This window comes from Malus domestica, chromosome 13 (genome assembly GCF_042453785.1).
Source record: "Malus domestica chromosome 13, GDT2T_hap1".
Taxonomy (NCBI): Eukaryota; Viridiplantae; Streptophyta; class Magnoliopsida; order Rosales; family Rosaceae; genus Malus; species Malus domestica.
In genome coordinates this window covers 6627887-6644574 of record NC_091673.1, presented here as the reverse complement: position 1 = coordinate 6644574, position 16688 = coordinate 6627887, and the positions used below count along the sequence as shown (strand labels likewise).

At 41.0% G+C, this 16688-nt stretch overlaps 2 protein-coding genes across 3 annotated transcripts; one reads left to right on the top strand and one right to left on the bottom strand.

Annotated features, from left to right (window-relative positions):
• Positions 1-1586: 1586 nt before the first annotated feature.
• LOC103452375 (protein PECTIC ARABINOGALACTAN SYNTHESIS-RELATED-like) lies at positions 1587-12594 on the bottom strand. 2 transcript variants are annotated; one of them, XM_017337125.3, is made up of 11 exons: positions 12229-12594; positions 12054-12104; positions 11875-11965; positions 11686-11762; positions 3875-3963; positions 3488-3607; positions 3268-3384; positions 2954-3097; positions 2737-2860; positions 2445-2636; positions 1587-2218 (listed from the first exon to the last, which is right to left on the bottom strand). In XM_017337125.3, exons 1-11 carry the CDS (start codon positions 12538-12540, stop codon positions 1859-1861), a joined length of 1677 nt encoding a protein of 558 aa, XP_017192614.2. In that variant the 5' UTR covers positions 12541-12594; the 3' UTR covers positions 1587-1858. The 2 variants fall into 2 exon arrangements, with proteins under 2 accessions (XP_017192614.2, XP_070667274.1); XM_070811173.1 differs by having other exon boundaries at positions 11686-11783; positions 12229-12584.
• Positions 12595-13351: 757 nt separating this feature from the next.
• Positions 13352-16249, top strand: LOC103452015 (ribose-phosphate pyrophosphokinase 4-like). The gene is made up of 8 exons (XM_008391487.2): positions 13352-13841; positions 13956-14271; positions 14376-14471; positions 14591-14659; positions 15008-15136; positions 15221-15320; positions 15425-15554; positions 16057-16249. The coding sequence occupies exons 1-8, from the start codon at positions 13471-13473 to the stop codon at positions 16070-16072; spliced, it is 1227 nt and encodes a 408-aa protein (XP_008389709.1). The 5' UTR covers positions 13352-13470; the 3' UTR covers positions 16073-16249.
• The last annotated feature ends 439 nt before the right edge of the window (positions 16250-16688 follow it).

Here is a 16688-nt window from a genome sequence, read left to right as displayed (position 1 = left end):
ATTGAATTAATATATTTACGTATATATATTTATGCATATGCTTATATTCTATTTCTGGGAAAAATTATACATGTTTTACGGTGAGGGGTTAGAACTATTGAGAAATGAAATGGTTTTGTAAAACATTTGTTTTTTTCCACTCACGTTTTATGTTTTGCGCCCCTTCAGGTTTTAGGTAGATTGCTGTTGGTGGCGTACGAGGATTCCAGCGGTTCTGAAATATATAAATAATTGTAGGACATCTTATGGTACTATATAATTAGTACTTGTCCTACTGGACTGCACTTAGACTTTCTATGCTCTGATTAGGAGTGTTTACACTTGTATCTCACTCTTAACACTTTCTGTTTATTAGTGCACATTAGTAGCTTTCGGTTTTTGTTTATTCGTATAATATTTATCTTTATCGCTTTTGCACTGTACACATGGCTACGTCATCCTCACGTGACGGCCAGCATGCTTTGATCTTGATCGGGGTGTGCCAAGATTAATTATTGAATGTTTTTTTATTAACGTCATGATCAATTAAACGGTTTAATTAAAACACAGATATGGTTATTGATCGTATTAAATGGGTTGAGGTGATCTTATTTTTTATTTTATCTCATTTCATAGTACCACTATTTTTTTAAGATCTTAGATTTGGATTTAAGCCAAATAAACAAAATATGCGCCAAAAATGGGCTTTTAATAATAACGGCATGTAACTAGGCACGAATATCTCCATGTATAAAAAAAATCTGCATGAATTTAGGTTTTTATTTACATCTTCTATTGAATATGGATAATTTACTTCTGTCATTGAAGATTTTTTTGGCAAATAAAAGATCTAAAATGTCCATTTGAAAGCATTTTGCATCTCCCATAAAAAATGCCTTAAGACCATCTCAAACTTTTGGGCTAAAACCTAAAATTTTTAACTCAAAAAATTTAGGTTTTAACCCATAAACAATTTTTTTACTTCAACCCGTTAAAATTTTAGTCTCAGATCATTAAATAATGAATTTAGGCTATTTTTTTTTTCTTAAAGTAACTTTGTTAAAAGAAGAAAATTATGTAGACTATTATAATTTAAATTTATGAATATTTTAACTTAAAATATTTACATTCCGACAAATATTGAAAAATCACTAATCGACATCATAAAACTTGTGAAACACTATGAAAGAATATGAAACACATAAAAGATTTTTTTTTAATTACTTTAGCCATTGGATTTAAATTTGGATCACTAGATATTTTTTTTTATTGTTGGATTTCATCAAATTATATCTTAACCGTTGGAATCAATGAATTTATAAATATAAAACTAAAAAAAATATACATATATGATGAGTTTAGCCCACAAATGAGTTGTGAGTTTTAACTCATATTTGCCCCAAGGGTTGAAGCAAGTTGGGGTAAATTTAGAACCTAAAATTTAAATTTTACTTCAAGAGTTAAAAGTAGATCTAAGTAAAAATCTTTAGTTTGACTTTTCATAAATTACGAGTAGTAAAATAAAAAATAGATTAAAAAGTACTAAAATAAACTAAACACCACTAGGCTGCTAGGTGCTACAATTATGGATCACAAAAATCAGCATGGACCACCTGAAAAACATCTTTCACATTCCTCTAATAATTTACACAGTTCTGATGATACAAGCAAAAACTATCTGTCGTTCTTGACACAACCCCAAAAACGTTTGATGCATGCCCTGGTTTTTCCTCAATTTTCTTCATCACTTAGTGCAACATTCTTTCAAACCTTTCGGGTAGAAGTTCAAGATTTCATCTCCCAGGTATACATTCTCCGAGCTTTTGGAGGAGATGCGCCTCAACAATCGACTGTCAAGTTTTTCAACCATATGTTCTGTTCAAGCTTTACACATGCATGGGGTTAGAGGGTTCTCCCACAAGTCGTAGTTTGGGAAGGTCGCTTCTGGTAATCCAGTTCGTGTTTCGTGGGTGACTACTACATCGTCTGCAAAGGTGGCCCACCCCATGTAAGGGTCCCCAAAAGATTTAGACATCAGCCCCTTGTCTGGTTTTATTGATTTTTGACGATGACCCATGTACCGGCGTGCCCCTATGATCAGCTTAGCAAAGTTGCCTCCGTGGGTCATCACGAATACATCAGACTTCAAGCACACCAGGAAGTCAAGCGCTGCCAAGCTAGTCACATGCTTCCTGAATTTATCCAACTCCGGCTTAGCTGCCAACTCTTCTTTCGTTACCTTTATGATTAGTAAAATGAGCAGATCAAAACAGTGTCCACATACATATCCCCTAATTATTCTTATTCGGAATCTCATTTTCTATATTCAACAGGTAGTCCAAGTAAGATGCTCTAAATAATGGAAAAAAGGTATAATCTTTTAGATCTAGTTGAAACTAATGAGCCGTCTTCATCAGACAAGTTCAGTCAGTAGAGCTATGGTAAACAAAAGTAGAGGTGCATACCAGATTTGGGAACATGTTCCTCAGCGGCGCCATCCTGTTGTGGCCACCATAAACCTGTCCTGAAGCAACATAAATTTGAGTTTCCTTAGGATAGCCCATTGCTCGAAGAATGACAGCCACTTCCCCAGGCTCAAGGGGGCATCGCCCTTCCTTTCGCTTCTGCAGGGCTAGTTGCCATAGATGGGTACCATTCTGCATACCAAAATCACCATCAAAAGAAAAAGAAACACAATAAGACAGATATTCTTTTAAGATTCTGACTCCATAACGTAGACCTAGATATTTTATTTACCTTGTATCGTCTCGGCCATTCTTTATATCTATATTTTGCCATTAGAGCTTTCTCTTCCCTTGTGCCCACAAAATCACAGAAAGATAAGCCTACCATTCCTTTCTCAAACCTAAGATGAAGGGCCCTGCAAGTGTAGAATTGTTAGTGAAGTTAAGGTACAATTACCAGAAATCTGAATGGATTTTAAGCTCACTTTCGTAGTGCCAATGTTACGTACATATAAGGATTGGAACCTCCAGTGCGATTTCTCATCCTTGATGCCAACAGATCAGCCATCTCCTCTATCTCGGGAAGAAATTTAAGAGCATGATAATTCACCCTGCACCTTAGCCTGTTGATTTCTTGAGGGACATTGTCATACCTGAAACCAGAGATGTATGAAATTGTTAGCTTGTTATGCATTGTTGATTTCTAACAGATATAAACGCTTACATTTTTCAAAGACAAAAGAAACTTTCAGTCCTTTTCTTTCTACAAGAGTGTGACTTCTGAGCCTTGGACAGCAGACTAGTATAAGAATTCCCAACTTACCCGAGTCGATCGACAAAAGGTTTTAGGGCCATTATCTTCTTCTCCTTAATTCGTGGCAGAACATTGTCTATGTAAAATTGTGCGGGTGCATATTTTGGAATGTTCTTTACTGTTCGTCTAAAGAAAAAAAATTCACAAATCAGTGTGAGTTGCAGAGAAAAATCCTTACAAATTGGAGGGAGGGGGAGGGAGGGAGGGAGAGAGAGAGAGAGAGCTTAACCTTATACTTGTAAATAGCTCAGTTTTGTCAGTAAACCACTCAGGAATATCACGAACAATTCTTACATCATCCTTCAGGTAATCAATGAAATGGTCAACATCAAAGATATCTTCAAACTTCCTGCAGACATTGTCATACTCAAATCAAATTGGAAGCATAAGAGATCCCAAAACAATATCTTATGAAGCAACTTCAAATAGGGATATTTCCAAAAGATCTTTAAAAAGCATGAAAGCAATAAGATTACAGTTCTTCAAGATTTGTAACAGAGACCATTAACATAAAAATGGTATTTTCCTGTTGTTTAATCGTGTATATACTTATATACTGGTTTTACGACTTTACACTATTATGACAGTGTGTATAAAAATAGAGGCAAAATCTCACGTTTGGTCTTTCCAAATCTGGTCCTGCTTCAGCACAGGCAAAATAAGGGTGGCATTCATTATTTTAGCCACAGCTACTGCATTGCATATCTGCATGGAAAAGATATACATTACAGTTCACATACAAAGATAAGGCAGAATCATCTGGCTTTAACTTTCTAAAAGAGTAATACAAATAAACTTACAGAACCATATCTCAAACTAATATGCAAATAAGCAATCAGAATAGTGCAAATCTCCACCATTATAATTTAATGGAACAATTGCTTTTCGTACACCATAGAAAAGTAATGGAAAATACGGGGTTGAAAAAGTATATGAGTGAACAATTTTGTGTTTGAACAAAGAAATTCAGCCAAGCTACAATGTCATATAAAAGATCAGTCAAGCCCTTATGACGACAACAACAGCAGAGAAAATGTAATGAGCTTAAACCCAATGAAAGAGCGACAAGCTAACACACAAACACAACAAAACGACTGCATTGTTGCATCAGCAGACAAGCTGTTGCCTTAGTCAGGCATCCATCCAGGTGGACACCAAGCAGGAAAACATAATATGGTTGAAGTTGTACAAGATGAACTATTACAGCTAATTACTTGTGACTAATTGGTAACAGTCTGTGGCCATCACTTAAAATTACAACCAATGCTCAGGAGCTCCTGAAAAAACTCTCCATAAAATTCTAAAATTGTTTTCTTCCATTTTCTCTAAGTTCTCATTCACTTCATACTCACAACAACAACAACAACAACAACAAAGCCTTTTCCCACTAAGTGGGGTCGGCTATATGAATCCTAGAACGCCATTGCGCTCGGTTTTGTGTCATGTCATCCGTTAGATCCAAGTACTCTAAGTCTTTTCTTAGATCTTCCAAAGTTTTCCTAGATCTTCCTCTACCCCTTCGGCCCTGAACCTCTGTCCCGTAGTCACATCTTCGAACCGGAGTGTCAGTCGGCCTTCTTTGCACATGTCCAAATCACCGGAGCCGATTTTCTCTCATCTTTCCTACAATTTCGGCTACTCCTACTTTACCTCGGATATCCTCATTCCCAATCTTATCCTTTCTCGTGTGCCCACACATCCAACGAAGCATCCTCATCTTCGCTACACCCATTTTGTGTACGTGTTGATGCTTCACCGCCCAACATTCTGTGCCATACAACATCGCTGACCTTATTGCCGTCCTATAAAATTTTCCCTTGAGCTTAAGTGGCCTACGACGGTCACACAACACGCCGGATGCGCTCTTACACTTCATCCATCCAGCTCGTATTCTATGGTTGAGATTTCCATCTAATTCTCCGTTCTCTTGCAAGATAGATCCTAGGTAGCGAAAACGGTCGCTTTTTGTGATCTTCGCTAGATTGCTCCGGTCATTAGTGTGGATAAGTATATAAATGGATAGAGATAGGAAAGCAAACACAAGATGTACGTGGTTCACCCAGATTGGCTACGTCCACGGAATAGAAGAGTTCTCATTAATTGTGAAGGGTTTACACAAGTACATAGGTTCAAGCTCTCCTTTAGTGAGTACAAGTGAATGATTTAGTACAAATGACATTAGGAAATATTGTGGGAGAATGATCTCGTAATCACGAAACTTCTAAGTATCGGAGTGTGGTGTCGTCTTGACTTGCCTTATCTGTCTCATAGGTAGATGTGGCATCTTCTCTGGAAGTACTTTTCCTCCATCTAGGGGTGGTATCTTTAACTGGTGGAGATGCACAAGGTAATGTATCAATTTCACTTGAAGCTTACTTGTAGTTTCAGGCTTGGTCAAGCGCGATACAAACCATGTAGTAGGAGTCCCCCAAGTCGCCGAGCTAGGGGGTCTGCTGAAAGAGGTGACAGACAAGGTAAGCAATCAGAGCTCCGACTGATTGTTCACCTTCTCCCCATCTTGCAACAGCATGAAGGATAAAGAGAAGAAAAATGAGAAGAGATGATATGAGATACTTTTGCTTTTGAAGAAGTAACTTTCCACAGGCTTATTCTTGAACTGAGCTGGAGGGTTTTCTGGTTTCCTCCAGAGTATAAGGCCGACTGAAGAATTTGAGGGTCAAAACAAGTCCATCAAATCTAGAGTACGTTCGACCCTGCTGATATGGGATACTTTTGCTTTTGACAGAGTAATGGATGTATCGGCACGTGTGCTGTTACGCTTGTCTCCACATGCTTCCTTGTATCCTTCGCACTTGCCCTATCTGTTCCTCAAGTAGATGCGGAATCTTCCCTGGAAACATAAGATGTTGAAGATGAGTACTCGAGAGCAATGCCAGGTAAGTAATCAGGTAAGGGGTTCCAGGCAGTCAGTTCCTGGCTGGAAGCTTGATTCCAAGTGCTGACTGATTGCTCTCTTTCTCCTTGTCTTGCAGGTAAAAACAAGGCCAAAGGAAAAGACAGGGAAAAAGCATGATATGGGATACTCTTGCTTTTAACCCTGATGATATGAGATATTCTTGCTCTAGTATAGCTTGTTTGCAGAGGTATTATCGGGGGGAAAGAAAGCTGAATATTTCGAAAGGCTTCGTTGGGAGTGCCCTCTCAGATATGATGAAGGGTTGAGCATTTTTGCAGGTCTGCCTGTCCGTTGGGGATGGAGGTCGACATATATAGGCGTCTCCCTAACAACAAGTAGTAATGCTATTCCTTTACCCTGCTTGGTCATAGCACGGTAGTGGGAGCTGTCAGTTTCACATGTTTTAACTCTGTCAGAGCACTTTGAAAAAGTGGTCTGTGGTATCTGGCTCTCGAGATTCGGAGAACGATGCCTCTTCGATTTTTGAAAAAGCAATCATGCTGGGGGTCTGGCTCTCGAGATTCGGAGAGCAGTGTCTCTTCGATTTTTGAGGAAGTAATCATGTTGGGAGTCTGGCTCTCGAGATTCGGAGGGCGGTGCCTCTTCGATTTTGGAGCAAGCAATCTTGTTGGGAGTGTTGTCTCGAATTTGAGTAAAGGTTGGGCATGTTTGCTAGTCTACCTTGCCACGAAGCACAGAGGTTGACACACAGGGACTTTCCAATTATCCAGCAATGGTACCCATGAGCTATTGTTGCGTGTGGGAAGTGGGTAATTGAACAGTAAGATTCATGTGCTTTCTACTTCACCAGAAATCTTCGACAGAATGCCCATAATTTCTGCAAAGCTGAGTGTGCGTGTGACAGGTGCTGACAAGGCTAGAAAAGTAGGTGCCTCTTCGATTTCTGAGATCGGCCCTCGTGGTCTCTGAGCAGCCCAGCTTTTGAGAAAGCGAGCGCCTCTTCGATTGATTCGGAGAACGATGCCTCATCCATTTTTGAGAAAGCAATCATGCTGGGGGTCTGGCTCTCGAAGATCCGGGGAGCAGTGTCTCTTCGATTTTTGAGAAAGTAATCATGTTGGGAGTCTGGCTCTCGAGATTCGGAAGGCGGTGCCTCTTCGATTTTGGAGCAAGCAATCTTGTTGGGAGTGTTTTCTCGAATGTGAGTAAAGGTTGGGCATGTTTGCTAGTCTACCTTGCCACGAAGCACAGAGGTTGACACACAGGGACTTTCCAATTATCCAGCAATGGTACTGTTCCTTTACCCTCTCTTCGATTTTTAATAAAGTAGTCATGTTGGGAGTCTGGCTCTCGAGATTCGGAGGACGGTGCCTCTTCGATTTTGGAGCAAGCAATCTTATTGGGAGTGTTTTCTCGAATGTGAGTAAAGATTGGGCATGTTTGCTAGTCTACCTTGCCACGAGGCACAGAGGTTGACACACAGGGACTTTCTAATTATCCAGCAGTGGTATTGTTCCTTTACCCTTGTGGGTAATAATATGGTAGCTAGACCTTCAAAATTTATGGGTCTAAACTTTGTTAGTGCTGTTTCTTTGCTATTCTTTTACCCTTCTTGGTCAGAGCGATGTAGTGGGAGCTGCAAGCTTCACGTGCTCAACTTTGGCAGAGAACTTTGGCAAAGTTATCTGTGGTACCCATGAGCTATTGTTGCGTGTGGGAAGTGGGTGATTGAACAGTAAGATTCATGTGTTTTCTACTTCCCCAGAAGTCTTCGACAGAATGCCCATAATTTCCGCAAAGCTGAGTGTGCGTGTGACAGGTGCTGACAAGGCTGGAAAAGTAGGTGCCTCTTCGATTTCTGAGATCGGCCCTCCTGGTCTCTGGGGAGCCCAGCTTTTGAGAAAGCGAGCGCCTCTTCGATTTCTGAGATCGGCCTTCGTGGTCTTTGAGTAGCCCAACTTTTGAGAAAGCAAAAGGCTCTTCGATTTCTGAGATCAACCCTCGTGATCTCTAAGCAGCTCAGCTTTTGAGAAAGCAAACGCCTCTTCGATTTCTGAGCAGGCGCCTCTTCGATTTCTGAAGCTCCGTCGAGTGCAGATTTTTATAGGGGCTGACATTAAGTTCTAAAGCACACTTGAATCTCCACCAGTAGAAGCTTCATTCTTGCACTTCTAAGATCTTGATTTGTCCGACCTCTTCTCTCTTCAACACCTTTGAAAATGTCTGGCCCCTCCGACCGTCGTTTTGACTTGAACCTTGTTGAAGAGGCAGCCCCGCCTTCTCCAGACAACATATGGCGCCCATCCTTCGTCTCCCCTACTGGTCCTCTTACCGTTGGGGATTCCGTGATGAAGAATGATATGACCGCTGCGGTGGTGGCCAGGAACCTTCTCACTCCCAAAGATAACAGACTACTTTCCAAACGGTCTGATGAGTTAGCTGTTAAGGATTCGCTGGCTCTCAGTGTTCAGTGTGCAGGTTCTGTGTGTAATATGGCCCAACGCCTATTTGCTCGAACCCGCCAAGTTGAATCATTGGCGGCTGAAGTGATGAGTCTCAAACAGGAGATTAGAGGGCTCAAGCATGAGAATAAACAGTTGCACCGGCTCGCACATGACTATGCTACAAACATGAAGAGGAAGCTTGACCAGATGAAGGAAACTGATGGTCAGGTTTTACTTGATCATCAGAGATTTGTGGGTTTGTTCCAAAGGCATTTATTGCCTTCGTCTTCTGGGGCTGTACCGCGTAATGAAGCTCCAAATGATCAACCTCTGATGCCTCCTCCTTCTAGGGTTCTGTCCAGTACTAAGGCTCCAAATGATCCCCCTCCGGTGCCTTCTCTTTCTGGGGCTCTACCAACTGCTGAGACTTCTCCTAAGCAACCTTTGTGAAGGCTCCCTCTTGTGTGTTTATTTTGACTCATGTATATGTACATATTTGTAGCTTATCGGGGATATCAATAAATAAGCTTTCCTTCATTTCAACGTATTGTGTTAAATACACCAAAGCCTTCTTCGCTAAGTTCTTTGAATTTTCTTTTGTTGAAGCTTGTATGTTGAAGCTTTCTGAGTGGAGCATGTAGGTTGGGGTAGTGTTCCCTTAATTTCCCGAGTGAGGAAAACTTCTCGGTTGGAGACTTGGAAAATCCAAGTCACTGAGTGGGATCGGCTATATGAATCTTAGAACGCCATTGTGCTCGATCCTGTGTCATGTCCTTCGTTAGATCCAAGTACTCTAAGTCTTTTCTTAGAGTCTCTTCCAAAGTTTTCCTAGGTCTTCCTCTACCCCTTCGGCCCTGAACCTCTGTCCCATAGTCGCATCTTCTAATCAGAGCGTCAGTAGGCCTTCTTTGCACATGTCCAAACCACCGTAACCGATTTTCTCTCATCTTTCCTTCAATTTCGGCTACTCCTACTTTACCCCGGATATCCTCATTCCTAATCTTATCCTTTCTCGTGTGCCCACACATCCAACGAAGCATCCTCATCTCCGCTACACCCATTTTGTGTACGTGTTGATGTTTCACCGCCCAACATTCTGTGCCATACAGCATCGCCGGCCTTATTGCCGTCCTATAAAATTTTCCCTTGAGCTTCAGTGGCATACGGCGGTCACACAACACGCCGGATGCACTCTTCCACTTCATCCATCCAGCTTGTATTCTATGGTTTAGATCTCCATCTAATTCTCCGTTCTTTTGCAAGATAGATCCTAGGTAACGAAAACGGTCGCTCTTTGGTATTTCTTGATCTCCGATCCTCACCCCTAACTCGTTTTGGTCTCCATTTGCACTGAACTTGCACTCCATATATTCTGTCTTTGATCGGCTTAGGCGAAGACCTTTAGATTCCAACACTTCTCTCCAAAGGTTAAGCTTTGCATTTACCCCTTCCTGAGTTTCATCTATCAACACTATATCGTCTGCGAAAAGCATACACCAAGGAATATCATCTTGAATATGTCCTGTTAACTCATCCATTACCAACGCAAAAAGGTAAGGACTTAAGGATGAGCCTTGATGTAATCCTACAGTTATGGGAAAGCTTTCGGTTTGTCCTTCATGAGTTCTTACTGCAGTCTTTGCTCATTCGTACATATCCTTTATAGCTTGGATATATGCTACTCGTACTCCTTTCTTCTCTAAAATCCTCCAAAGAATGTCTCTTGGGACCCTATCATACGCTTTTTCCAAATCTATAAAGACCATGTGTAAATCCTTTTTCCCATCTCTATATCTTTCCATCAATCTTCGTAAGAGATAGATTGCCTCCATGGTTGAGCGCCCTGGCATGAACCCGAATTGGTTGTCCGAAACCCGTGTCTCTTGCCTCAATCTATGCTCAATGACTCTCTCCCAGAGCTTCATTGTATGACTCATTAGCTTAATACCCCTATAGTTCATGCAATTTTGTACGTCGCCCTTATTCTTGTAGATAGGCACCAAAGTGCTCGTTCGCCACTCATTTGGCATCTTCTTCGTTTTCAAAATCCTATTGAAAAGGTCAGTGAGCCATGTTATACCTGTCTCTCCCAAAAGTTTCCACACTTCGATTGGTATATCGTCTGGGCCTATTGCTTTTTTATGCTTCATCTTCTTCAAAGCTACAACCACTTCTTCCTTCCGGATTCGACGATAAAAAGAGTAGTTTCTACACTCTTCTGAGTTACTCAACTCCCCTAAAGAAGCACTCATTTCATGTCCTTCATTGAAAAGATTATGAAAATAACCTCTCCATCTGTCTTTAACCGCGTTCTCTGTAGCAAGAACCTTTCCATCCTCATCCTTGATGCACCTCACTTGGTTTAGGTCCCTTGTCTTCTTTTCCCTTGCTCTAGATAGTTTATAGATATCCAACTCTCCTCCTTTGGTATCTAGTCGTTTATACATATCGTCGTAAGCCGCTAACTTAGCTTCTCTGACAGCTTTCTTCGCCTCTTGCTTCGCTTTTCTATACCTTTCACCATTTTCATCGGTCCTCTCCTTGTATAAGGCTTTACAACATTCCTTCTTAGCCTTCACCTTCGTTTGTACCTCCTCATTCCACCACCAAGATTCCTTTTGGTGTGGGGCAAAGCCCTTGGACTCTCCTAATACCTCTTTTGCTACTTTTCGGATACAACTAGCCATGGAATCCCACATTTGGCTAGCTTCCCCCTCTCTATCCCATACACATTGGGTGATTACCTTCTCTTTGAAAATTGCTTGTTTTTCTTCTTTTAGATTCCACCATCTAGTCCTTGGGCACTTCCAAGTCTTGTTCTTTTGTCTTACTCTTTTGATATGTACATCCATCACCAACAAGCGATGTTGATTAGCCACGCTCTCTCCTGGTATAACTTTGCAATCCTTACAAGTTATACGATCCCCTTTCCTCATTAGAAGAAAATCTATTTGTGTTTTTGACGACCCACTCTTGTAGGTGATCACATGTTCTTCTCTCTTCTTAAAGAAGGCGTTGGCTAAGAAGAGATCATATGCCATTGCAAGAAATTAGGAGAAAGAAATTTCTTGAACAGATAAACAACATGACGGAGCAAGAACGTACCGCAATTCTTTGCTGATTTAGACCACCTTCAGCGTGAATAAATATGTACCCAGTTGTTTCGTTTTCAGGTGGAAGATCTGCACAATGCCAGAAAGATTCTAAATTTAGAACGGTAGAACTAGACATAGTATTAAAGAAGATCACAGATCCAGTGCATCAAGTCAACAACAAAACAAGAGCTCAGCTCACCTGAAATCCCACCAAGGCGGCGCTCGGCACAGGGCTTCCAAGATGTGGTTGCTGAATACGGATTCTCCCACAGCGAAGGGGTTTCCTTGACCTAGAAATGTAAATTTAAGTTCAACAATCTCACAATTACATCACAGAAATTCCAATATTGACCAAGCAAACAGCTTTCCCCAACTTACATGAGGACAGTGAAGAGTAATTCCATCTTTTTTACACAAGTAAGGAGCATTCTGCAACAGAAAGCCAAACAAACTAATTGAAAAACATCGAATTGCACAGCTCTAAGCAAGATTATCTTATCCCAATTGTCAAACACCAGAAATCCGAACAGGAAAAAGCACAAAGAAGCCATACCACTCGTTTCACGATCGCCAGAATCGAGACCAGGCCGAGGATTGCGACGGCGATGACAATGAAGAGTGAGATCCTGGAGCTGTTGGAGTCGTCGGAAATGGAGGGGCAGATGGATTGGAAATAGGAGAGGAAGGGACGGTCGCGATCTTTGAAGGGGGGGCGACCGCGGCCGTCGTCGTCGTCTTGGGGCTGAGTGTCGGAGATGAAAGGGGAGGAGTCCTCGTCGCGCTTCATTGGAGAAGAAGTGGCTCGAGCCCCCATCGAGATGGAGTGCCTGAGCTCCGCCATGGCTCGTTTCGGACTGTAAGTCATGTTTCTTTCGAGGTTTTTCTGCTTCTGGTTTGTTAAATGTGGAGTGGGGTAAAGCCAAAAGCCGATGTAGCTTATTTTAACCTAATTAGTGTAATGATTCTTTAATTAAAAATCTGTAATTAACTCATTAAAATACGTAGTTATGATCATTTTTATTGTTAGATGCTACATCGTTCAGGGGAATAGATCTTCTATACTTTATATACATGCTCATCTCTATTAACACAAGGTTTTTTGAGAACTCACTAACTTCGGGTTCCATATGAACTCCGAAGTTAAGCGAAAAATGAGTCAGAGCATACCCATGATGGATGACTAGAGAGTCCCTCAAACTCCATTATAGCAATGATCATTCCAACATGACTTATTTTGACATAATTCTGACAGGGCTGACGAAAAGGACATAATTCTGACGAGGTTGACGAAAATAATCATAACTACACATTTTAAAGAGTTAAAAAATCAATAATAATAGATTTTTAGTTGAAAGACCATTATTTCAATTGGATTTAAATTGAATAACCATTTCTACAATTTTCTCTTATTTTTGTTTATGCGCAATGTAAATGACATTTTCGGACATTTAGACTAATTCCAACCTTGAAATAAGTCTCAAAATTGGATTTGGATTGTCTAACCTTCTCATCTTATACCCTTCATATGCTCTCTTATTTCTGTGATCACGGTTAAGCCACGTTAATATTTTATATTCTTACTTAATATTTTATTATTTTTATAAAAAAATAACATAAAATATTAACGTGACTTAACCGTGATCACATGATACAGAATATATGAGGGCATGGGAGGGCATAGAATGGGGAGGGAGACAATCCAAGTCCCTCAAAATTTGCTTTCTATTCCCGTCGAAAACACGCAGACACAGAGCCGAGGAGCTCGGCACTCTACAAGCACACCAGTGACCGCTACATGGCGGCCACTCGAGGCCTCCCGTCTTCCTTCCAAAACCCTGCCTTCCCACCCGGGCCCAAATGTCCCATTCCTTCCTCCGCCGCTTTCCATATCAAAGCCTCCACCTTTACGAAGAAGAAGCAGTACAGCAGCAACATCATCAGGTGCGACAACAAGAGCTTCGGCCACCCGCACAACCTGACCATCGAGCGGGACTCTCCGGTTCACGTCTTCCGCGATGCTTCCGAAGCCCAATTGTCAATGGCCTCCGATTCGGCAGGGAAGAAGGCGAAGAATGTTTGCCTTTTCTACTGCGCCGAGACCAAAGCCCTCGCCCAGAACGTCGCCGCCCAGTCGGACTCCATCGTGCTCCGCAGTATCACGTGGAGGTGAGAGCTCCGACTGCAAGCGTGGCAATTGGGCATTTTGCCTCCAAGAATTTAACTTTCGTTTGCGGGATTTGTTTCTGTTGCTTCAATTTTGTAAATTTTGGATTCTTTTAGGAAATTTGATGATGGGTTCCCCAACATTTTCATACCCAATGCTCAAGGAATTCGAGGGCATCATGTGGCGTTTCTGGCCTCGTTTAGCTCCCCGTCGGTCATTTTCGAGCAGTTATCTGTGATTTATGCATTGCCCAAGTTGTTCATCTCCTCATTCACTCTGGTGCTTCCATTTTTTCCGACGGGGACTTCAGAGCGTATGGAGGATGAGGGAGATGTCGCCACTGCTTTCACGCTCGCCAGGGCATTGTCGAACATTCCCATTTCGATGGGAGGCCCTACTAGTTTAGTCATCTATGATATCCATGCCTTGCAGGTTTTTCTATACCACATTTAGTATACAAAATTGTCTTCTCTTAGTAATGAGCAATGTGCAATGATTTCTGACCGTGTTGTTTTGATTGTTTGTTGCGTGTTTAGGAGCGGTTTTACTTTGGAGATAATGTCTTACCGTGCTTTGAGAGCGGGATCCCTTTGCTCAAAAATAGGCTTCAGCAGCTCCCTGATTCCGACAATGTAAACTGTGTTTCTCCTCCCCATCTGTTGAGTCCTAGAATCGTAGATGGCGACAAGGATTAATTATTCAAAACATTTCTTATTTCTGACATTGTGTGATGAATTTCTTCACAATTCAGATATCCATTGCTTTTCCTGATGATGGTGCATGGAAACGATTTCATAAGCAGCTGCATCATTTCCCAACAGTACGCTATGCTTTCCTTTTCCTAATAACAAGGAGTATATATTTCCTGTGCGCGTGTGTGTATGTTTAGTTGAAGCATATATATGATAATTGTCTTATTTTCGTCGCGTTTATTCTGGTTATTATGACTTAAAGGATCTGATCATTGATGCATGTGCAATACTCCTCATAGTTATTCATCTGAAAGCTTATAGTCTTGTGTATAAGGTAAAGCTAAACAGCGTTCGTTCAACTAATGTTGTGCCATCTCCTTCGCTGACATTTTCATGGGCCTTACATTTTCTGCGTGACGGCTTGTTTTAATTTATGTTTCTCGCCGACTGCCTAACCTTCAAAAACTTGAATGCAGATTGTCTGTGCTAAAGTTCGGGAAGGTGACCAACGAATCGTACGTATTAAAGAGGGAGACCCTAGAGGACGACATGTTGTGATTGTTGATGATTTGGTTCAGTCTGGTGGTACCTTGATCGAATGCCAGGTATCCAGATCCTGAGCAAACTTCTTACCTACTGCCTCATAAAGTTAATCTGAAATTCCATATTACGTTCTCATCTTGTTTTAGAAAGTTTTGGCCGCCCATGGAGCAGCAAAAATCAGTGCTTACGTAACACACGGGATCTTTCCTAATCGATCATGGGAACGCTTTCAAAGTGATTACGGAGGTATTACATGCTCTACTTACCACTATATGGTGCTAACTTGTCTGAGACTCTCCAAGTACAATTTCTAATTCCCTTGTGCATTCCTTCCTTCTCTTCCCAACCAGGGCACCCCGAGCATGGGCTGACCTACTTCTGGATTACGGACTCGTGTCCACTGACTGTGAAAGATGTGAAGAACAATCCGCCGTTTGAAGTTCTTAGCCTTGCTGGGTCCATAGCGACTACTCTGCAAATGTAAGAGTAACTTCGAAGCACTAGCTAGAAAGTGCCTTCTCTTTGGTTTTTGTTATGTTTTTGCCCCACCCTTTCTTCCTACGACGGGGTTGAATCAGGCGTAGAGAACATTAAAGCACTTGAGAATCCGGATGCGGCGAAGATTTTTTCACCTTTTTAGCAGATATGGTAGCCAACTTTGGAACTTCGATAACAATAAATTGGTTCGGTCCGTCAGCCAGAATGTAGCTCTAGGGATAGGCAAGAACGAATAACTGTTTATAACGTACAAAGTGGTTCTAGCATATACTTTCTTAAGTTATGGATTTTCGTAGTGTAATTCAACGATCGGAACCATTCAGCTTTTAAACTCTTTCAAGGACTATTCGTGCCAAATTTGCCCAAGTCAATATTTGTTAGCTTTTGATTATCTACATTTTCATTTCAACTTTATCTAGAGAATTGTGCCTTTTTGGTCGTTTTAAATGACGCATTAGTTTTGGATTTGGATGATTTTTTGCAGGATGGCCCATGAATGAAGACCTAAATATAGACGTCGCGCTCGTTTAAATCCATCATGGGATTAGCTTGACCATAACTTGAGAAAGCTACGGACATCCTTATTATAGAAAGCGTGTATGCATAAATAATACATGTCATATATTTACAGGCAAAACAAACAAAAACTTTCGATATTTATTGAACTCTCTTACAAATGCTGGTTCGTTCTGTGCTTACAAGTAAAAATTAATTAGTAATTACTCATATTAATTAATAAAAATGATTTTTTATTTTTTTAAGTAAAACAATAGCTTTAATAAGTTAAACCGTTAATTTGTTAGTTAGGGGAAGAATCGGTGAAGATCAAACCGTGACAAGCATAGGCATGATTTCCGTTAGTCCGTTAACAAAATGGTTTTTGTAACAGATACGCGATCAATTCATTCTTTGCCTAAAAAGTGCAGATCTGATGTACCTAACAGACTTAGTAGTAGTTTGGGATTGAGATGATTAAAAAAAAAGCTGGTATGAAAAAAGCTGGGAACTTTTTTGTGTTTGGTAAACATTCAGCTTCAACTTTTTTTTCACAGTTTTGGGTGAAAAAAAAACTAAAAACAAAGAAGCTGCAAAACCCAACTTTGAAAAACCGACTTT

Bases quoted from the DNA above. Each gene is read 5' to 3' on its own strand.
- LOC103452015 (XM_008391487.2), top strand. From the start codon at position 13,471: ATGGCGGCCACTCGAGGCCTCCCGTCTTCCTTCCAAAACCCTGCCTTC. The intron at 14,472-14,590 runs GTAAACTGTGTT...TTCACAATTCAG, and splicing joins AGCTCCCTGATTCCGACAAT to ATATCCATTGCTTTTCCTGA. The intron at 15,321-15,424 runs GTATTACATGCT...CTTCCCAACCAG, and splicing joins CTTTCAAAGTGATTACGGAG to GGCACCCCGAGCATGGGCTG.
- LOC103452375 (XM_070811173.1), bottom strand. From the start codon at position 12,540: ATGACTTACAGTCCGAAACGAGCCATGGCGGAGCTCAGGCACTCCATC. The intron at 3,608-3,874 runs GTGAGATTTTGC...CAATGTCTGCAG, and splicing joins CAGATTTGGAAAGACCAAAC to GAAGTTTGAAGATATCTTTG. The intron at 2,637-2,736 runs GTAAATAAAATA...TTTGGTATGCAG, and splicing joins AATGGCCGAGACGATACAAG to AATGGTACCCATCTATGGCA.